This window comes from Aotus nancymaae, unplaced genomic scaffold (assembly GCF_030222135.1).
Source record: "Aotus nancymaae isolate 86718 unplaced genomic scaffold, 86718_ANA_hifiasm-v0.15.2.pri h1tg000007l, whole genome shotgun sequence".
Taxonomy (NCBI): Eukaryota; Metazoa; Chordata; class Mammalia; order Primates; family Aotidae; genus Aotus; species Aotus nancymaae.
The window spans coordinates 30,548,591-30,568,187 of NW_026988418.1; the positions used below are offsets into that span (position 1 = coordinate 30,548,591).

Below are 19,597 nucleotides of genomic sequence, written 5' to 3' on the forward strand. Positions count from 1 at the left end.
ACTTTGGGAGGCTGAGGCAGGCAGATCACCTGAGGTTGGGAGTTTGAGACCAGCCTAACCAACGTGGGAGAAACCCCTTCTCTACTAAAAATACAAAATTAGCCAGTCATAGTGACACATGCCTGTAATCCCAGCTACTCTGGAGGCTGAGGCAGGAGACTCACTTGAACCCAGGAGGCGGAGGTTGTGGTGAGCTGAGATTGCGCCACTGCACTCCAGCCTGGGCAACAAGAGGGAAATTCCATCTCAAAAAAAAAAAAAAATTAACTGAAAAAAAAAAAGGAAGAAGAAGATTAGTCAGGTGTGGTGGCTCACACCTGTGGTCCCAGCTGCTTGGAAGGATGAGGTGGAAGGATTTCTTGAGGCCGGGAGGTTGAGATCGCAGTGAGCTGTGATAGTGCCCTGCACTCCAGCCTCGGTGACAAAGTGAGGCTCTATCTCAAAAGTAAATACATACATAAACATTTACATGAGCACATATTTTTTGAAGGGTTAAAAAAAAAGTCTATATGAATATAGATGGAAATGTTAACAGAGATCATCTCTACATCTGGAATTACAAGTTATTTTTCTTCCCTTTTGTGTTTTATATTTAAAAATTTGTTCTTCAGTGGCTAAGTACTGCATATGTAACTTTTAAAGTGAATTCTGTGGTTCTATTCTGCTGTTTTTAAAATGAAATATATCAGAATGACTTATTTCTTCAAACCTCACTGTAGATGGATCTTGAGGTTTTAAGCCTCATGAATGCTGTGGTCCCATTCCAGGTTCCTCAGTTAGATTTGGTAACAACTTCTCAAATGCCACATTCATCATATTAGAGTTCACTTCTACTTTATTCATTGAACAGTCATTTTTGAGCATCTACTATATAAGACAATTGGAATCCGCCTGTAGGTAAAAGATATAGTCGAGGTCCTCAACTTATATTTAGTCAAGGGGGAGGGTCAGACATATAAACAAGTGCAGTACAGTAGAATAAGCATGAGGTTAGAGGTATGCATGGGGGCTCTAAGAACAGAGAAAAGCCAAAACATGCACTTGGAGAGGAGGCCAGGAGGGGTGGCGGCATGCTTACCAAGTATGGAGAGAGAAAGTGGTGTTAGCCAGGTGAAGGAGAGCAGGTGTGCAGGCACGAGGATTTGTTTTAAAGTGAGAGTTGAGCAGGTACAGGACTTGAAAAAAAGAACTAGGGATGAGGAAGAAGTTGAAGACAAAGGAGAGGAGGGGAATAATAAAGTCCCTGGGGAGATGGGAGATGATGAGGAGCCAGTGACCCAGAGAAGCAAGAGGAACAGTTCATCCGCTGAGAGTGGACAGAGGACCATTGAATGGTAAGAATGGGGTTGATGCACAGATCATGTGGGAAGGGAAGGAGGGACATGAGGCAATTCTTTAGAGCCAAGCTATAGGAAGAGGGTCTTAGAAGTGCTGGAATCTCAAGGGTCTCTTGCCTCTCCTAAGATCACACCTGAGCCATTCAATACAAGTAGTTGTGTGTCCCAGAAGGACCTGGAGAACAAACTGGCAAACTGCATGGTCCTGTCTTTGAGGACTTTGCCTCACACATGCTCTGAACGGTCTGTAGAGGTAGAAGAACACGACTTTGTGCCTTCTCCTCTTTCAGTATGCATTCACACCATTTACATATGCATCTTTCCTTTAAGAAGAGGATAAAATAATGCGTCAACATTATTTAGGCTGATTTATGTTAACTTTGAGAGGCCAGAGACAAATGTATTGTAAAAAGGACCTGTCACAACATTGTATATCAAGAGGCACAAGAGTGATTTTGTTAGCTTATCATAAAAATTACATGCTAGCCAGGCATGGTGGCATATGACTGTTTTCTCAGCTACTTGGGAGGCTGAGGCAGGAGGATTGCTTGAGCCCAGGAGTTAGAGGCTGTAGTGAGCCACGATCATGCCACTGTACTTCAGAGCAAGACATTATCTCAAAAAAAAAAAAAAAAAAAATGCTGGAGCCGAGCACGGTGGTTCATGCTTGTAATCCCAGCACTTTGGGAGGCTGAGTGGGCAGATCACTTGAGTCCATGAGATCAAAACCAGCCTAGCCAGCACAGTGAAACCCTGTCTCTATCAAAAAATACAAAAATTAGGCAGGCATGGTAGTGTGTGCCTGTAGTCTCAGCTACACAAGAGGCTGAGGCAGGAGAATCTCTTGAACCCGGGAGGCGAAGGTTGCAGTGAGCCAAGATCATACTGCACTCCAGCCTGGGCAACCGAGTGAGAGACCTTGTCTCAAAAAACAAAAAAAAGAAGAAAGAAAGAAAAAAAGGAAAAAAAAAAAGGAATGTTTGCTAAACCTACCAATCAACAAGTAAAATGTATTAAATATTTCAAAGACCCAGCTCTTCTACTCAAGAGCTCTTGAAACTACAGGAAGAGTCAGAAGCCAATACAGTCATAAATACAGGCTCATAGAGATGGCAGAGACCGGGGCCCTAGAAGGTGAAGTAACTGAGCCATGATCATACATCCAATAGTGGCAGAGCTACACGGAAAACCAGACCAGCCTTGGGTGAGGACTTTTTCCAAACGCCTTATGAACTTTATAACTTCATACAGAAGCTCTCAGTGAAAATGAAGATGGGAAATGGAATGATTGAGGCTGAAGGAATAATTTTGAAAGGTGACAGGAAGAAGGTGAGTTGTTAGCAGACTTTTGAAGGAGAGAACATGCTCCAGCAAACATCATGAAAGAGGAAATTCTAGGCTGGTTCCTGGCAAGTGTGGTGACTCAGAGACCGACAAACCCTTGGCAATGCCAAGTTGATTTGCTTAGCTAATTCCAGAGAAAGCAGTGGTTAGAAAGGCTCTTTGGCTATTTTACTTCAATACTTGGCAAAGGATCTTGCAAACCATAGTGTTCAATAAATACTTGCCGAATGAGTAAATTTTATTCTCAAAAACAACAAAAAACAGCCCATAGCATAACCAGGACATCAAATACCAAGGCAAGTGAAGACAAGGAACCATTGCTGGGAATTCCAGTTCCTGACAAGATGGTCAGGACAGAGTCTACAGCCTCCACCACCAAACCTGGCCCTGAAGATGCTGCTGAGAGGTAGATGGCTGAGCTCCCCACGGTGGGGAATAGTGACAAAGCCGGGAGGACCAAGGGAGCTTTCTGCTTGTTTTTTATTCTTTCCCTTGTCCTGTTGTGATCACTGCCCAGGTATCTCCCTGATGGGGTAGGAAATTCTGGAGAGCAGGGCACTGTCAAGGAATCCCTGGAAGCTCACTGGGGAGGAGAGCCAGCAGCAGAGTGCCTGTGAGCTGGCTGGCCCTTCAGCACTCCTTCCTGCTACCAATCCCATGGGCCTGGTTTCAAACAAGAATAGTAGCCCAATTCCCTCATGAAAAGCAGTCCCTACCATAGAGGTACTAGTTTGATTCTGGAGGTACGTGTATGCCTAAGGGGTGCCTGGGGACAGGAAGAGCTCAGGTTGTATCACTGCAGGATCTCTGACTGGAGCTTTCCAGCTGAAAAGCCCCTCCTCCCTACCCTAAACATACATGGAGAACCATGAGCTACAGCTGAACTTAGACTCCCCTCCCCATAGAAAAAGAGAAGCCAAGGTTGTTGACCAATCAAAGAAAATAAAACAGGATCCCAAAAGAAAATATCAGGACAAATGTGAAGACCATAAGCCCTAGGAATGACAGGCAACAAACCAGTATCATAGGAAACAGAACTAATCCAACAGATAGTACAAAAGATTCGAATAAATATTAAAAATGTCCTTAGAAAGATAAGAGAGAAAACCAAAACATGAATCAGAAACAGGTAGTTATGAAGAAAACCCAAACAGAGTCAGATGGAGTGTTTAGGGGTTTTTTATGTGAAATTAAACAGATTGCTTATTCACTCTTAAATATGCATGTTTTAGCCCAAGTGTGGTGACTCATGCCTGTAATTCTAGCACTTTGGAGGCTGAGATAGGCAGATCACTTGAGGCCAGGAGTTTGAGACCAACCTGGCCAACATGGCAAAACCCTGTCTATACTAAAAAAAAAAAAAATAGCTGTAATGGTGCACGCCTATAATCCCAGCTACTCGGGAGGCTGAGGCACGAGAATTGTTTGAACCTAGGAAGTGGAGGTTGCAGTGAGCCTAGATCATGCCACTTCACTCCAACCTGCGTGACAGAGTGAGACTCTGTCTCAAAAAACAAAGAAAAGGAAAAAAGCATGTTTTATTAGAATGACCCTCAAAGGGTCATTAAAGAAAATGACTTCAGTATTGTATAGCAACAAATAATGGAATTGAAAGATGAGAAAACTTAAAACACTAAAAGAACAGAAACAGAAGTTATATCAACCATCTAAAAAGAATGAGAGGAGAGGAAAAAAATGGAAGGGAACAAATATTTGAAGACTGGTGATCAAGAATATTACAGAATGAAAGAAAGACATAAGATCTCAAGTGGAAAGGCCTGAGAGTGCTAAACTCAACAGCACTTTTCATTTTATCATAGTGTAAGGACCTTAAAGCCAAAGAAAAAAGTATAACAATATTTAGAGAGAAAAAAGCAAGTCATCTATGAAGGAACAAGAATCAAAAGGATACTAGATATGTCAATAACAAAACATATAAAAATGTAATAAAGTAACATCTTCAAATGGAAGAAAGAAAATAACTTTAAATCTGGAAATGTTCATCCAGCTAAACTATCATTTACAAATGAGAGAGAACTGGTTGGGCACAGTGGCTGATACCTGTAATCCCAGCACTTTGGGAGGCCGAGGCAGGTGGATCACCTGAGGTCAGGAGTTCGAGATCAGCTTTCCCAACATAGTGAAGCCCATCTCTACTAAAAATACAAATATTAGCCGAGTGTGGTGGTGTGGGCCTAGTTACTTGGGAGGCTAAGGCAGAGGTTGCAGTGAGCTGAGATTGTGGCACTATACTCCAGCCTGGGCAACAAGAGCAAGACTCCATCTCAAAATAAATAAATTAATTAATCAATTAAAATTAAAGTTAAAAAAATTAAAATGAGAGAGAACTTAGGTAATAGAGTAAATTCAGAGGAATAAGATGTAAGGAAACAATAAAGGTAAGGATAGAAATTAATAAAGTAGGCAATAGCAATATTTAAAATCCAATACAAATGATTGAAAAAACCTAAAGTTCATTTGTTAAAAGCCTAATATAATAGATAAGCCTCTGATCAGCACAACCAGGATAAAAGAGAGAAAGAAGATGCAAATAAAACACCAAGCAAAACAAGAAGGAGGAATATTTTCTCCTAGTAAAAGTAAACTTTAAAACCTAGATGAAATAAACCTTTGGTTAAAAAATTTTTAAGCTAAAATTGACACAAAAAATATTTTTAAAACTTTAATAGGCCGGGGGTGGCTCATGCCTGTAATCCCAGCCTTTTGGGAGGCCCAGGTGGGTGGATCATGAGGTCAGGAGTTCAAGACCAGCCTGACCAAGATGGTGAAACCCCATCTCTACTAAAAATACAAAAATTAGCTGGGCATAGTGGTGGGTGCCTGTAATCCCAGCTACTAGGAAGGCTAAGGCAGAGAATTGCTTCAACCCAGGAGCCGAGATGGCACCACTGCACTTCAGCCTGGGCAACAGAGTGAGACTTTGTCGAAAAAACAAACAAACAAACAAAACCACTTAAATAATAACTATTAAAGAAGTTGAAATAAGAATTAAAAACTTAGGCCAGGTGCAGTAACTCATGCCCATAATCCCAGCACTTTGGGAGGCCAATGCAGGCAGATCATTTGAGGTCAGGAGTTCCAGACCAGCCTGGCCAATATGGTGAAACCCTGTCTCTACAAAAATACAAAAAATTAGCCAGGCATGGTGGGGCATGCCTGTAGTCCCAATGACTCGGGAAGCTGAGGCATGAGAATGGCTTGACCCCGGGAGGCAGAGATTGCAGTGAGCCAAGATTGTGCCACTGAACTCCAGCCTGGGTGACAGAGCAAGACTCTGTCTCAAAAAAAAAAAAGAATAAAAAACTATTTCCATACAACCTGACCTCCAAAAAAGCCCCAGTTCCAAATTGTTTTACAACTGAACTCTGAATTCAATGTTAATTCAAGTTGCTGTGGAAAATATAAAATAAATAAAGCTGTCCAACCTATTTTCTAAAGCTAATTTAACTTTGATATTAAAACCAGATAAAGATAGTACAAGAAAAGTTATTGCCTAAATCACTTATGAACATTGACTCATAACCTGAATGAATGAGAGATTCGAATTCAACACATGTATTAAAAATTAGTGGAGGTAGGCACAGTGGCTCATGCCTCCCAGCACTTTGGGAGGCTGAGATGGGTGGATCACTTGAGGTCAGGAGTTCAAGACCAGCCTGGCCAACATGGCAAAACCCTGTCTCTACTGAAAATACAAAAATTAGCTGGGCAGCATGGCACATGCCTGCAATCCCAGCCTCTCGGGAGGCTGAGGCAGGAGAATCACTTGAACCTGGGAGGTGGCAGTTTCAGTGAGCTGATATCACACCATTGCACACCAGCCTGGGCAACAGAGTGAGATTCTATCTCAAAAGAAAAAAAAAAATTAGTGGTGATACTTTCAGTTTCCAGTCTAGTATCTGAGGCACCTTGGAGATCATCGTTCTATCATAATAACAAGTAAAAACTCAACGGATTGAAAATCAACACTTTTTCTTTGACCTATGAGAAAAGTGAGGCTGTATGGCAAGCCACTGCCCGGAAAATTGAAGGGATAGATGGGCAAATACAGAGAATCATAAATTACCATAGCAAAAACCCCCAAGCAGAAAACTTCATGGGAACTAGTGCTGAGGCAGGAAAACCTGAACTGTAACTCACAAACTGCTGGAGGCTCAGAACAGACACATCTGAGAGTTAAAATCTCCGCTGGGGATCAGTCATAGGAGGTCCTCACAGTTTTATGAGTTTTCCCTTAAGGAACTTGAGCAGGGGCTGGGCGCGGTGGCTCACACCTGTAATCCCAACAACATTTTGGGAGGCCAAGGCAGGCGGATCGCTAGAGGTCTGGAGTACAAAACCAGCCTGGCCAACATGGTGAAACCCCATTTCTACTAAAAACACAAAAATTAGTCGGTGTGCTGGTGCGTGCCTGTGATCTCAGCTACTTGGAAGGCTGAGGCAAGAAAATCACTTCAACCTGGGAGGCGGAGGTTGCAGCGAGCTGAGAGTGCAACTGCACTCTAGCAGGGGTGACAGAGTGAGATTGTCTCAAAACCAAAAAAGGGGGAGCTTCACCAGCTTCTCACAGTGAATATAAGAAAAATTCCCCATGTTTCTCTCAGGAGGAGGGAAAAAGGAAGTGTTACAAAATACATCAGAGTTGGCCAAACACAGTGGCTCACATCTGTAATCCCAGAACTTTGGGAGGCCAAGGTGGGCAGATCATTGGAGGTCAAGAGTTTGAGACCAGCCTGGCGAAACCCATTTCTACTGAAAACACAAAAACTAGCCGGGCATGGTGGTGTGTACCTGTAATCCCAGCTACTCAGGAGGCTAAGGCAAGAGAATCACTTGAACTGGGGAGGCAGAGGTTGCAGTGAACCAAGATCACACCACTGCACTTCAGCCTGGGCAAGACTCTGTCTAAAACAAAAACAAAAACACCAGAGCATTCTGTTCTTTACAAGGCCTGCCCTCCAAAGAAACTGTTTTAACAGGGCTAAACTACTGGAGTTTTATCAGAGCCTCACCAACCTGATGAGAGGAACACATCCAATTCCATCCTGGTCTGGCCTTCTATGTGGAGGGAAAGGAAATACCCAACCCAATCCCCTCTAGCCTTCCAGGTGGGAGAAAGAAAATACCCAACTCCAAACCACTGTAGCCATCCTATCCCACTTAAAGGCGGGGAAAAACTGATAAGCACTGTGAAGTTCCCAGTCCAGGGGCAAAGGCTCACAAAAAAACTGGGATCTAATCATAGGGTTATAGAATGTCCCCCCACACCTTTCTGCCACATTACTAAAGCCCATTTACTGCAGATTCTTTTACTCAGTAAATTATATCCACCTTACAAGAAAAAATTGTAGGGCATACAAAAAGGCAAAAACAAACAACAACAAAACAACAGTTTGTGGAGACGCAGCAAGCATCAGAACCACACTTGGATATGGCAGGGATGTCGGAATTATTGGACCAGGAATTTAAAACTACTATGATTAATATGCTAAGGGCTCTGATAGATAAAGTAGAAAACATGCAAAAAACAAAGGGCAGAGTAATCAGAGAGATGAGATTCCTAAGAAAGAATCAAAAAAGAAATGTTAGAGATCAAAAACAGTGTAACAGAAATGAAGAATGTCTTTGATGGGTGATTCATGAAATAGACATATCTGGGGGAGGAGTTTTTGAGCTTGAAGATATGTCAATAGAAACTGCTAAAACTGAAAAGCAAAGAGAACAAAGACTGAAAAAACATAACAGCATATATGAAATCTGTGGGAAAACTGCAAAAGATGTAACATACACATAATGGAAATACCAGAAGATAATAAAGAAAAAAAGAAAGAAAAGAAATATTTGAAACAATAATGAATGAGAATTTCTCAAATTAATGTCAGACACCAAACCGCAGACCCAGGAAGCTTAAAGAACACCAAACAGGGTAAACGCCACCCTCCAGCCACAAAAAAATCTATTCCTATGTACATCATTCAAACTGCAGAAAATCAAAGATAAAGAAAAACTCTTGAAAGAAGCCACAGGAAAAAGAAAACTTATCTATATTAGAGCAAAGATAAGAATGACATCTAACTTCTTCAAAGAAACCATGCAGGCCAGGCGTGCTGGCTCAGTCCTGTAATCCCAGCACTTTGGGAGGCCAAGGCAGGTGGATCACGTGAGGTCCGGAATTCGAGGCCATCCTGACTAACATGGTGAAACCCTGTCTCTAATAAAAGTACAAAAATTAGCTGGGCATGGTACCATGAGCCTTGTAATCCCAGCTACTCAGGAGGCTGAGGCCGGAGAATTGCTTGAACCTGGAAGGCAGAGGTTGCAGTGAGCTGAAATTACACCACCGCACTTCCAGCCTAGGCAACAAAGTTAGACTCCGTCTCAAAAAGAAACCATGTAAGCAAGAAGAGAGTAGAGTAAAATATTTAAGATATTGAGAGAAAAAAGCCCACCAACCTAGCAGTCTATACCCTGTGAAATTATCCTTCAAAAGTGAGGGAGAAATAGGGACTTTCTCAGACAAAAATTGAAGAAATTTGTTGCCAGCAGACCTGCCTAGCGAAAAATGTGAAATGAAGTTTTTCAGAAAGAAGCAAAATGAGATACGTCAGATATTTGGAACTATATAGAAAAAGGAAGAACATCAACAAAGACATAAGTGAAGGTAAAATGCAAACTTTAATTATTCTTATTCTTAATCGATCAAACAGGTAGCAGTTTATTCAAAACAATAATGGTAACAATGTATTTGATTACGTATGTTTGTGTATTATAAATGCCTATGCATGCTTATATATAAGTGAAATGAATGACAGCAATGAATCCCAGCAAGGGATAGGAGGGAGGAATTTGGATTCTTTTGCTATTTTAAGGTATTTCTGCTACCCATGAAGCAGTATATTGTTATTTGAAAGGGGATTTGAATTAGTTGTAAATTCAGATTGCAAGCAGTAGAGAAAGCACTAAAAAAAATTTAAAAGGAATATAACTGACATACTAAAAAAAAAGCAGAAAATGAAATAATATAAACTGATCCATTAAAATCAAGAATGTCAGAAAAAGAATGAAAAACAAAACAAGGGACAGATGACAAAGGCAACAAATAGAAAATAGTAACACGTAGTACATATTACTTCAACTCCATCAAGTTTTTTTGAACATCATTGGACTAAAAACACCAATTACAAAACAAAGTCAAAGTGGATAAAAAATAAGACCCAATTATAGTTTTCTATAAGAAACCAACTTTAAATATATAGACATATAGGCCAGCACAGTGACTCACACCTATAATCCCAGCAATTTGGGAGGCTGAGGCGGGAGGATCACTTGAGGTCAGGAATTCAAGACCAGCCTGGTTAACATAGTGAAACTCTATCTCTCCTAAAAATACAAAAAATAGCTGGGCATGGTGGGGCACACCTATAATCTCAGCTACTTGGGAGACTGAGGCAGGAGAATTGCTTGAACCTGAGAGGTGAAGACTGCAGTGCGCCGAGATTGCGCCGCTGCACTCCAGCCGGCGAGACAGAGGGAGACTCTGTCTCAAAAATAAATAAATAGGCCGGGCACGGTGGCTCACGCCTGTAATCCCAGCACTTTGGGAGGCCGAGGCGGGTGGATCACGAGGTCAAGAGATCGAGACCATCCTGGTCAACATGGTGAAACCCCGTCTCTACTAAAAATACAAAAAATTAGCTGGGCATGGTGGTGCGTGCCTGTAATCCCAGCTACTCAGGAGGCTGAGGCAGGAGAATTGCCTGAACTCAGGAGGCGGAGGTTGCGGTGAGCCGAGATCGCGCCATTGCACTCCAGCCTGGGTAACGAGCGAAACTCCGTCTCAAAAAAAAAAAAATAATAAATAAAAATAAAAAATAAAATAAATAAATAAATAAATAAATTTAAAAATAGACAAATATAGAGCAAATATAAAGGGATACAGAAAGATATGCCACGTTAATGTTAATCAAAAGGAAGCTGGAGTAGCTGTATTAATTTCAGACAGAACAGACTTCAAAGCAGAGAAAGTTATCAGTGGTAATGAAGAGCATTACATAATGATAATGGAGTCTTATTCTCAAAGAAAACATAACAATCTTTAATGTGTATGGACCTAACAACAACAATCAAAATGCATGAGTCAAAAGCTGGTAGAACTGCAAGGAGAAATAGATGAATCGACTATCACAGTCAGACTTCAAGACCACTGTGTCAGAAATGGACAGACCCCACAGACCGGACAAAGGCTGCAGACAGAAAATCATTAAAGACATAGTCGACATCAACTAAACATAATTGACATCTGTAGCCAACTTCATCTAACAACAGCATAATACACATTCTTCTCATGCTCACATGGAACCTTCACCAAAACAGACCATATTCTAGGCCATAAAATATGCCTTAACAAATTTAAAGGAATAGATATCATGCAAGTCTGCTCCCAGACCACAAGGGAAAGAAACTGGAAGTCAATACAGAAAGATAGCTGTAAAATCCCAAAATAGATATTAAACAACACACTTCTAAATAACACATCGGTCAAAGAATAGGTCTCAAGAAAATTTTAAAATATTTTGAACTAAATGAAAATAAATATAAAACATCAGAATTTATGGAATGCAGCAAAATCAGTGCTTAGAGGAAAATTTATAACATTGAATGAATACATTAGAAAAAAAGAGAGGTCTAAAATCAATAATCTAAGCTTTCACCTTAGAAAACTGAAGAAAAAAAAAAAAAAAAAAGGAATTGAACAACCCCAAAGTAAGCAAATAGTAATCATAATAAAAATTAGAGCAGAAATCAATGAAATTCAAAACTGGAATAAAGAGATAATTAATGAAACCGAAAGCTGATTCTTTAAAAAGATCAGTAAAATTGATAAAATTTCTAGCCAGGAGCCAGGCACCGTGGCTCATGCCTGTAATCCCAGCACTTTGGGAGGCTGAGGCGGGCAGGTCACGAGGTCAAGAGATCAAGACCATCCTGGCCAACATGGTGAAACCCTGTTTCTACTAAAAAAAAAAAAAAAAAAAAAATTAGCTGGACATGGTGGTGTGTGCCTGTAGTCCCAGCTATTCATGAGGCTGAGGCAGAAGAATCACTTGAACCCAGGAGGTAGAGGTTGCAGTGAGCCAAGATTGTGCCATTGCACTCCAGCCTGGGCAACAGAGCAAGACTCCTCCCCCTCAAAAAAAAAAAAAATTCTAGCCAGGACTAAAAACAAGAGAGAAAGAGGATGAAATTACCAATATCATAAATAAAAAGGGGTTATCATCACTGATCTCATGGACATCAATAGGATAATAATCAAATACTATGAACAACTCTATACCCACAAATTTGATAATCTAGATGAAATGGACCAATTCATTGAAAGACAGAATCTGCCAAAATTAACACAAAAAGAAATAGACAATTTGAATAGGTCTATACCTATTAACAAAATTGAATCAATAACTAATAACCTTCCAAAGCAGAAGGAACGAGCCTCCGATGAGTTCACTGGTGAAGTCTACCAAACATTTAAAGAAAAAAAAAATCATACTAATTATCTACAATCTCTTCCAGAAGATAGAGCCAGAGAAAACACTTCCAAAGTCATTCTGTTAGGCCAGCATTACTCAAATACCAAAACTAAAAATATTACAAGAAGAGAAAACTGCAGCCCAGTATCTCACATGAACATAGATGCAAAAATCTTCAACAAAATATTAGCAAATCAAATCAAGCCATATATGAAAAAAAATTATACACCAAGATGTAGTGGGATTTATCCCAGGTATGCAAGGCTGGTTCAATATTTAAAAATCAATTAATGTGACTGCTCATGGTGGCTCATGCCTGTAATCCCAACACCTTCGGGTGCTGAGGTGGGAGGATTGCTTGAGTCCAGGAGTTTGAAACCAGCCTGGGCAACATAGTAAGACCTTGTCTCTATTTTTTTAATTTAAAAAGAAAAGAAAAAATGAATTAACGCAATTCATTATATCAACAGGCTAAAGAAGAAAATCAGATGATTATATCAATAGATACAGAAAAGGCATTTTACAAAATCTAACATGAATTCATGATTAAAAACTTTTGGCAAACTAGGAAGAGAAGGTAATTTCATCTACTTGATTAAAAAAAAAATCTGCAAAAACCCTACAGCTAACATCATATTTATTGGTGAGAAACTCAAAGTTTTTCCACTAAGATAAGGAACAAACCAAGGATGTCTTCTCTCACCCACTGTATTGGTGAAACAATAGATAAATAAATTAAATATATAGAATAGATAATCCAGAAATAGGCCAACATAATTATATTCAAGTGATCTTTACAAATGAACAAAGGTAATACCATGGAGCAAAGATTGTTTTTTCAGCAAATGGTGCTGGAACAACTGGGCATTCATTTGCAAAAATAAATGAATCATAAACCTTAACCCTTCACAATAGATTAACTCAAAGTGCATCACAGACTTAACTATAAAGTGAAAAACTATGTAACTTTCAAAAGATAATATAGGAGAAAATGTAGATAACATTGGGTATGGCAATGACTTTTTAGATACAAGACCAAGGACACGATCTATGAAAGAAAGAATTGATAAGCTGAACTTCATTAGAATTTAAAATGTCTACTCTGTGACAGACACTATTGAGAGAGTGAGAAGACACAGACTACAGAAAATATTTACAAAAGACATACTTGGTAAAGCACTGTTATCCAAAATATACAAAGAACACTTAACAATAAGAAAACTGGACAACCAATCAAAAATGAGCAAAAGATGCAACTGACACCTCACCAAAGAAGATGGCAAATAAACACGTAAAATGATGATCAACATCATATGTTATTAGAGAATTGCAAATTAAAGTAACAATGAGGTATCACTATACACCTACTAGAATGGCCAACATCTAAAACACTGACAACAGAAAATGCTGGCAAGGACGTGGAGTAGCAGAAACCCTCATTCAATGCTAAAGGGAATGCAAAATGAAACAGCCACTTTGGAGAAATTGGAAGTTTCTTACAAAACTAAACATACTCTTACCATATGATCTAGCAATTGCATTCCTTGGTATTTACCCAAATGAGCTCAAAACTTGTATCCACACAAAAACCTGCATGTGAATGTTTATGAGTTTTGTCTACAATTGCCAAAACTTGGAGAAAAAAATACAAGATATTATTCAGCAGGTGAATAGATAAATAAATGGTGGTCTTTCTAGATAATTAAATATTACTTGGTAGTAAAAACAAATGAGTTCTCTAACCCTGAAAAGATATGAAGGGCCGATAGATGCATATTACTAAGTGAAAGAAACCAATCTGAAAAGGCTACATACTATATAATTCCAGATATATTGACGTTGTGGAAAAGGCAAAACTACAGCTAGAATAAAGGATTCAGTGGTTGCCAAGGGTTGGGGAAGGAAGCAATGAATAAATGAAAAACTGAGGACTTTTAGGGCAGTGAAACAACTCCGTATGATACTATAATAGTGAATACATGTTATTATACATTTGCCTAAAGCCACAGAATGTACAATACCAAGAATAAACCCTGATGTAAATGATGGACTTTGGTGATAATGATGTGTCAATGTAGGTTCATCGATTGTAACCAATGTTCCACTTTGATACAGAATTTTGATATCAGGAGAAACTGTGCACATGTAGGGACAGAAGCATATGCGATATATTTATATCTTTGCTCAATTTTGTTGAGAATCTAAAACTGTTTCTGCTACTTTTTTTTTTTTAGACGGGGTTTCACCATGTTGGTCAGGCTGGTCTTGAACTCCCGACCTCAGGTGATCTGCCCGCCTTGGCCTCCAAAGTGCTTGGATTACAGGCGTGAGCCACCACGCCTGGCCTGTTTCTGCTACTAAAAAAAAAAGTTTGTTTTTGAAAGTCTCAGCCAAAAAAAGAAAACTACAGAATGATCAAGTAGGGTTGATCCCAAGAACAAAGGATGGGTCAGTATCAGAAAAATGTATCCATGTAATTTATCACATTAGAACTGAAAGAGAAAGAAAAAATGATATGTTTTTACCAGATGTAAAAAACTAAAATTTTAGTTAAAAAAAGCTTTAATAAATAAATGAATTACATAAAAATAAAAACTTTGAAAACTATGAATAAAAGAAAACTTTTAGCTTTTTAAAGACTTTCTACCAAAAACATGCAGCATACATGATCTTAATAAAACGATACATGCACATTCGCTTTAAAACTTGCAATAAGATAAGAACCAAACATGGAAATAAGCAATTTAATTCAAAATTGAAAGGAGGAGATGTTTTAAGTGTGCTGCTAATAAAATTATTTACATGGAACATTCAACAAGGCCAGCAGACAAATTATTAGTTTAGTAGGTTTGCCAGAGTAACACACACAGATTAACAGTAGAAAAAGTAGTGGAAAATAAGATACCATTTAAAAACCAAAAGTACTGGCCGGGCGCGGTGGCTCATGCCTGTAATCCCAGCACTTTGGGAGGCCAAGATGGATGGATCACTTGAGGTCAGGAGTTTCAAGACCAGCCTGGCCAACAGAGTGGAACCCTTCTCTCTTTCTCTCTTTTTCTAATAATAGAAAATAATTTTTCTATTATTAAAATAGAAAAATTAGCTGGGCATGATAGCAGTTGCCTGTAATCCCAGCTACTCGGGAGGCTGAGACGAGAGAATTGCTTGAACCTGGGAGACCGTGGTTGCAGTGAACTGAGACTATGCTGTTGCACTGTAGCCTGGGCAGCTGAGCAAGACTCTGTCTCAAAAAAAAAAAAAGAAAGAAAGAAGAAAAGTATAAAGTGTTTAGGAATTAACCTAACAAAGAACACATAGAAACTTTAAGGAGGAATTTTTTAAAACTCCATTAAATGATATAGAAGATGACTCTGACAAACTGATACTAAAAGCTATATGGAAGAATAAAGTTTCATGAATATCTAAGACCATTTTGAAAAAAAGAAGAACGCCAGGCGTGGTGACTCACCACTGTATTCCCAGCACTTTGAAAGGCTGAGGTGGACGGATCACTTGAGGTCAGGAGTTGGAGACCAGCCTGGCCAACATGGTGAAATCCCGTCTCTACTAAAAATACAAAAAATTAGCAGGCATGGTGGCAGGCACCTGTAATCCCAGCTACTCAGGAGGCTGAGGCAGGAGAATCACTTGAATCCGGGAGGCGGAGGTTGCAGTGAGCCAAGATTGTACCACGGCACACCAGCCTAGGCAACAGAGGGAGATTCTGTCTCTAAATAAATAAATAAAATAAAGAAGAGCAAAAAGGAAATCACTTTACTGACCAAATAGACATTACAAAGTCTAGTAACGTGAACAGTGTTTTCTGGTAAAGTGGCCTACCCAGACACAGACCCATGATGATATGAAACTTGGTACATGACAGGGATGAGATGCCAAATATGATGATATTGGGAAAAATTGACTCACTATGTGGGAAAGATAGTAAAATTTATTCTCTCCCCAAAAAAATCCCTTTTGTTAGATTTGAATTTAAAAACCTAAATGTGAAAGATAAAACTAAAAACCAATAGGAGAAAATGTAGCTGAGTATTTTCATGACCCTAGGATAGAAGGATTTCATAAATACTATGGAGAGTACACAAATCACGGATAAATTTACCAACTTCGAAGTAGCTATATATGTGCAACAGTAGCTATAAATGTGTCATAAACTTATCAGAGAATTGACAGGTTAGGGTAAGATACTGTCGAAAACTGGTAAGTGACTAAAATCTAGAATATAAGAAGCTATCTGCAAATCAGAGAGAAGGCAGGAAACCCAATGGAAATGAGTGAAGTATATGAACTGGCAATTCACAGAAGGGAAAAGTCAAATAGCTAGTAATATATGAAAAGAAGCTCAGCCTCATAAGAAATCAGAAAAATGAAAATAAAACCACAATTCAATACCACTTTATACATACCAGATTGATAAAAATTAGAAAAATCAGAAAATACTAAGTATTGGTGGAGAAATGAGAACCCTCAGGCTTTTCTTGCTGGAGTGTCAGCTAGCTATTTTAGAGAACAATCTGGCAGTATTTAGTAAAATAATATGTGAATTTGCTCTATAATCAAGCAATTCTATGCATATATATCCAGAAACATTCTTGTACGGGCACACAAGAGAACATGCAAGAGAATATTCATTGCATCCTTGTTGGTGTTTGCAAACACTCCAAAAGAACTTCCTGCCACTCAAAGATTGGACAAGTAAAGGGTTTAGGCAACAGTCTGAAGAAATGAGTCGGATTTACATACAGCAGCAGGATGTATATGTCCCGGAAACATAATGTTGAGTGAAAAAAAGAAAAAGCATTAGATTTATCTCCCAATACATCTCATGAAAATTCAACACATATGCACAAAATAACACTAATTTTCAAGAATAGGAATTTGTCTAAATAAATATATGAAAAATGGATTAGAAAGATGCCTAATATATTCACTAGATTAGGCCCCTTTGAGGCTACAGAAATGGAAAAAGGAATGGGGCCGGGCATGTTGGCTCATGCCTGTAATCCAAGCACTTTGAGAGGCTGAGGCAGGATGATCACTTGAGCCCAGGAGTTTGAGATCAGCCTGAGCAACATAGCAAGACCTCGTCTCTCTCTAATAAAAAAAAAAAATTAGCTGTGTGTGGTGTCACGTGCCTGTGGTCACAGCTACTCAGGAAGCTAAGGTGGGAGGATCACTTGAATCTGAGAGGTCAAGGCTGCAGTGATCTGTGCTTACACCACTGCACTCCAACCTGGGTGACAGAGCCAGACCCTGTCTCAAGAAAAAAATAAATAAATGAGAGAGAGAGAGAGAGAGAGAGAGAGAGAGAGAGAGAGAGAGAGAAAGGAATGGAGCGTGAAGGGGAAAATAATTCTACACATAACATTTTACATAATGTTTGAACAAGCTGATGTTAGCTCTCCATGAACTGAGAAATTGAATGAACTTAAATCTGTGACTCCAAAGTCTTTAAAAGTAAATAGATTCTTCCTAAAACTTTGTTGGGATAAGCTGTTTGGTTTTTGTTGTTGTTTTTTTAAAATCTTTATCCTTCTTTTTTTTTTAATTTTGTTTCTCCTCTTTCTGACTGATAAAGGGTTGCTGGCTCCTCGCCAGGTCTCTGCAAACTCAGAGGGCAAGGACGGCATTCGAGTGATTTGGCAGCCTCCCAGGAAAGCTCCCTCTGCTGTTCAGGAGTACGTGGTGGAATGGAGAGAGCTCCATCCAAAGGGCGACACACGGGTCCCTCTGAACTGGCTGCGGAGTCCCCCCTCCAATGTGTCTGCTCTGATTTCAGGTACCTAATTGTTCATCTTCCTTCTGGAGGGTTACTAAGTTCACATTTGTTTGGGAAAACTGCAGGCAAGAGCCAGAACCCTGCCTTCAATTACAGGTGGCTACATGATGGGAGAGACTGATGGCCCAGAGTCTATCCAGCGGCACTTTAGAATACTCCACTGCAGACATAAATGACCAACTGGTTAACTAAAAACTCTATTATTTATGAAAAATCCATATCCCTAGCACAGTGCCAAAGAAGATGAATTAATAATTGAACCAAACAAGTATGGCTGAGAGCTAAGTTAACTGACCAGTGTAATAGACACCTTTATTTTGGGGCATTCATTTATTTAATAACTCTCAAAGCAATCATGTTCAGTAAGAGTCAGTATGGGCTGGGCGTGGTGGCTCACACCTGTAATCCCAGCACTTTGGGAGCCCGAGACAGGTGGATCACGAGGTCAAGAGATTGAGACTATCCTGGCCAACATGGTGAAACCCTGTCTCTACTAAAAATACAAAAATTAGCTGGGCGTGGTGGCACATGCCTGTAGTGCCAGCTACTCGGGAGGCTGAGGCAGAAGAATCACTTGAACCTGGGAGGCTGAGGTTGCAGTGAGCTAAGATTGTGCCACTGCACTCCAGCCTGGTGACAGAGAGACACTCAATCTCAAAATTAAAAAAATAAAAATAAAAAAAAGTCCGCATGGCCATGTATAAATGAATAAACCAGGAAATCTTTCATTCCCAATTCTGCTACTTAGTAATTGTGTAATAATAAATCCAGAATTATCTATATGACAATTGGTATTTCTAATCCTCAGTTTCCTAATGTGTCAGTGGTTAGAATCAAGTGGCTAGAATCAAGTGAGAGAACCTATCTGAGAATATATTAAAATGACTGGACAGAACTTAGTTAATGTCATTGTTAAGCATAAATTCAGCACTGAATTGAGTCAGTGGTTTAAAGTTTTGGCCCTGTATCCATACTACCTGGGTTTGAGTCTTGGCTCTGTGTGATCTAGGGCAAGTTACTTAACCCCTTTGTGCCTCAATTTCCTCATCTGAAAAATGGGGATAATAATATTACCTACCACATTGGGTTATTATGAAGACTAACTGAATTACTTCAAGGAAAACGTTTTGAACAATGCCTAATACATTTTAAGGGGTCAGTAATTTAGCTATCATCATCATTATTATTATTACATGAGACAGAGCTAATATTTTAAGGTTTTTAAGCCCTAATCCTAGAATGTTTCCATCACACCGTAACAGTCGTTACAGCTGTCTAGGAGGATATACACACCCTGCTTAAGGTGACAAGATTTACACAAATGAAATAAACAGCACACTGCATGATAATACGAGTCCATCCTTAACTGTGTACCTCTTTTATAGTCTGGCTGCTCAGACTTCTAGCAGGTTCATTTTTAATCACCACACTTAAAAAAAAATGCTGCCTAGATAACCTAGTAAGCATCCAGAGGAAGATGGGCAGGTTATTAGGAGCCTGGAACTTTGAATCTGGAAACCATTTAATCTAGAAAAGAGAATTCTAGATGGGCATGGGAATGGGAAGGCTTG

General features: G+C 39.4%; 1 protein-coding gene across 3 annotated transcripts in view; it reads left to right on the forward strand.

The window, feature by feature from the left end:
• The window catches only part of IL12RB2 (interleukin 12 receptor subunit beta 2), an 81,015-nt gene that overhangs the window by 34,099 nt on the left and 27,319 nt on the right, over positions 1-19,597 (forward strand). For all 3 annotated transcript variants that reach the window (XM_012442476.2, XM_064372480.1, XM_064372481.1), the window contains exon 9: positions 17,826-18,026. In XM_012442476.2, the coding sequence (XP_012297899.2) occupies positions 17,826-18,026 (201 nt within the window). The remainder of the gene's footprint in view (positions 1-17,825; positions 18,027-19,597) is intronic.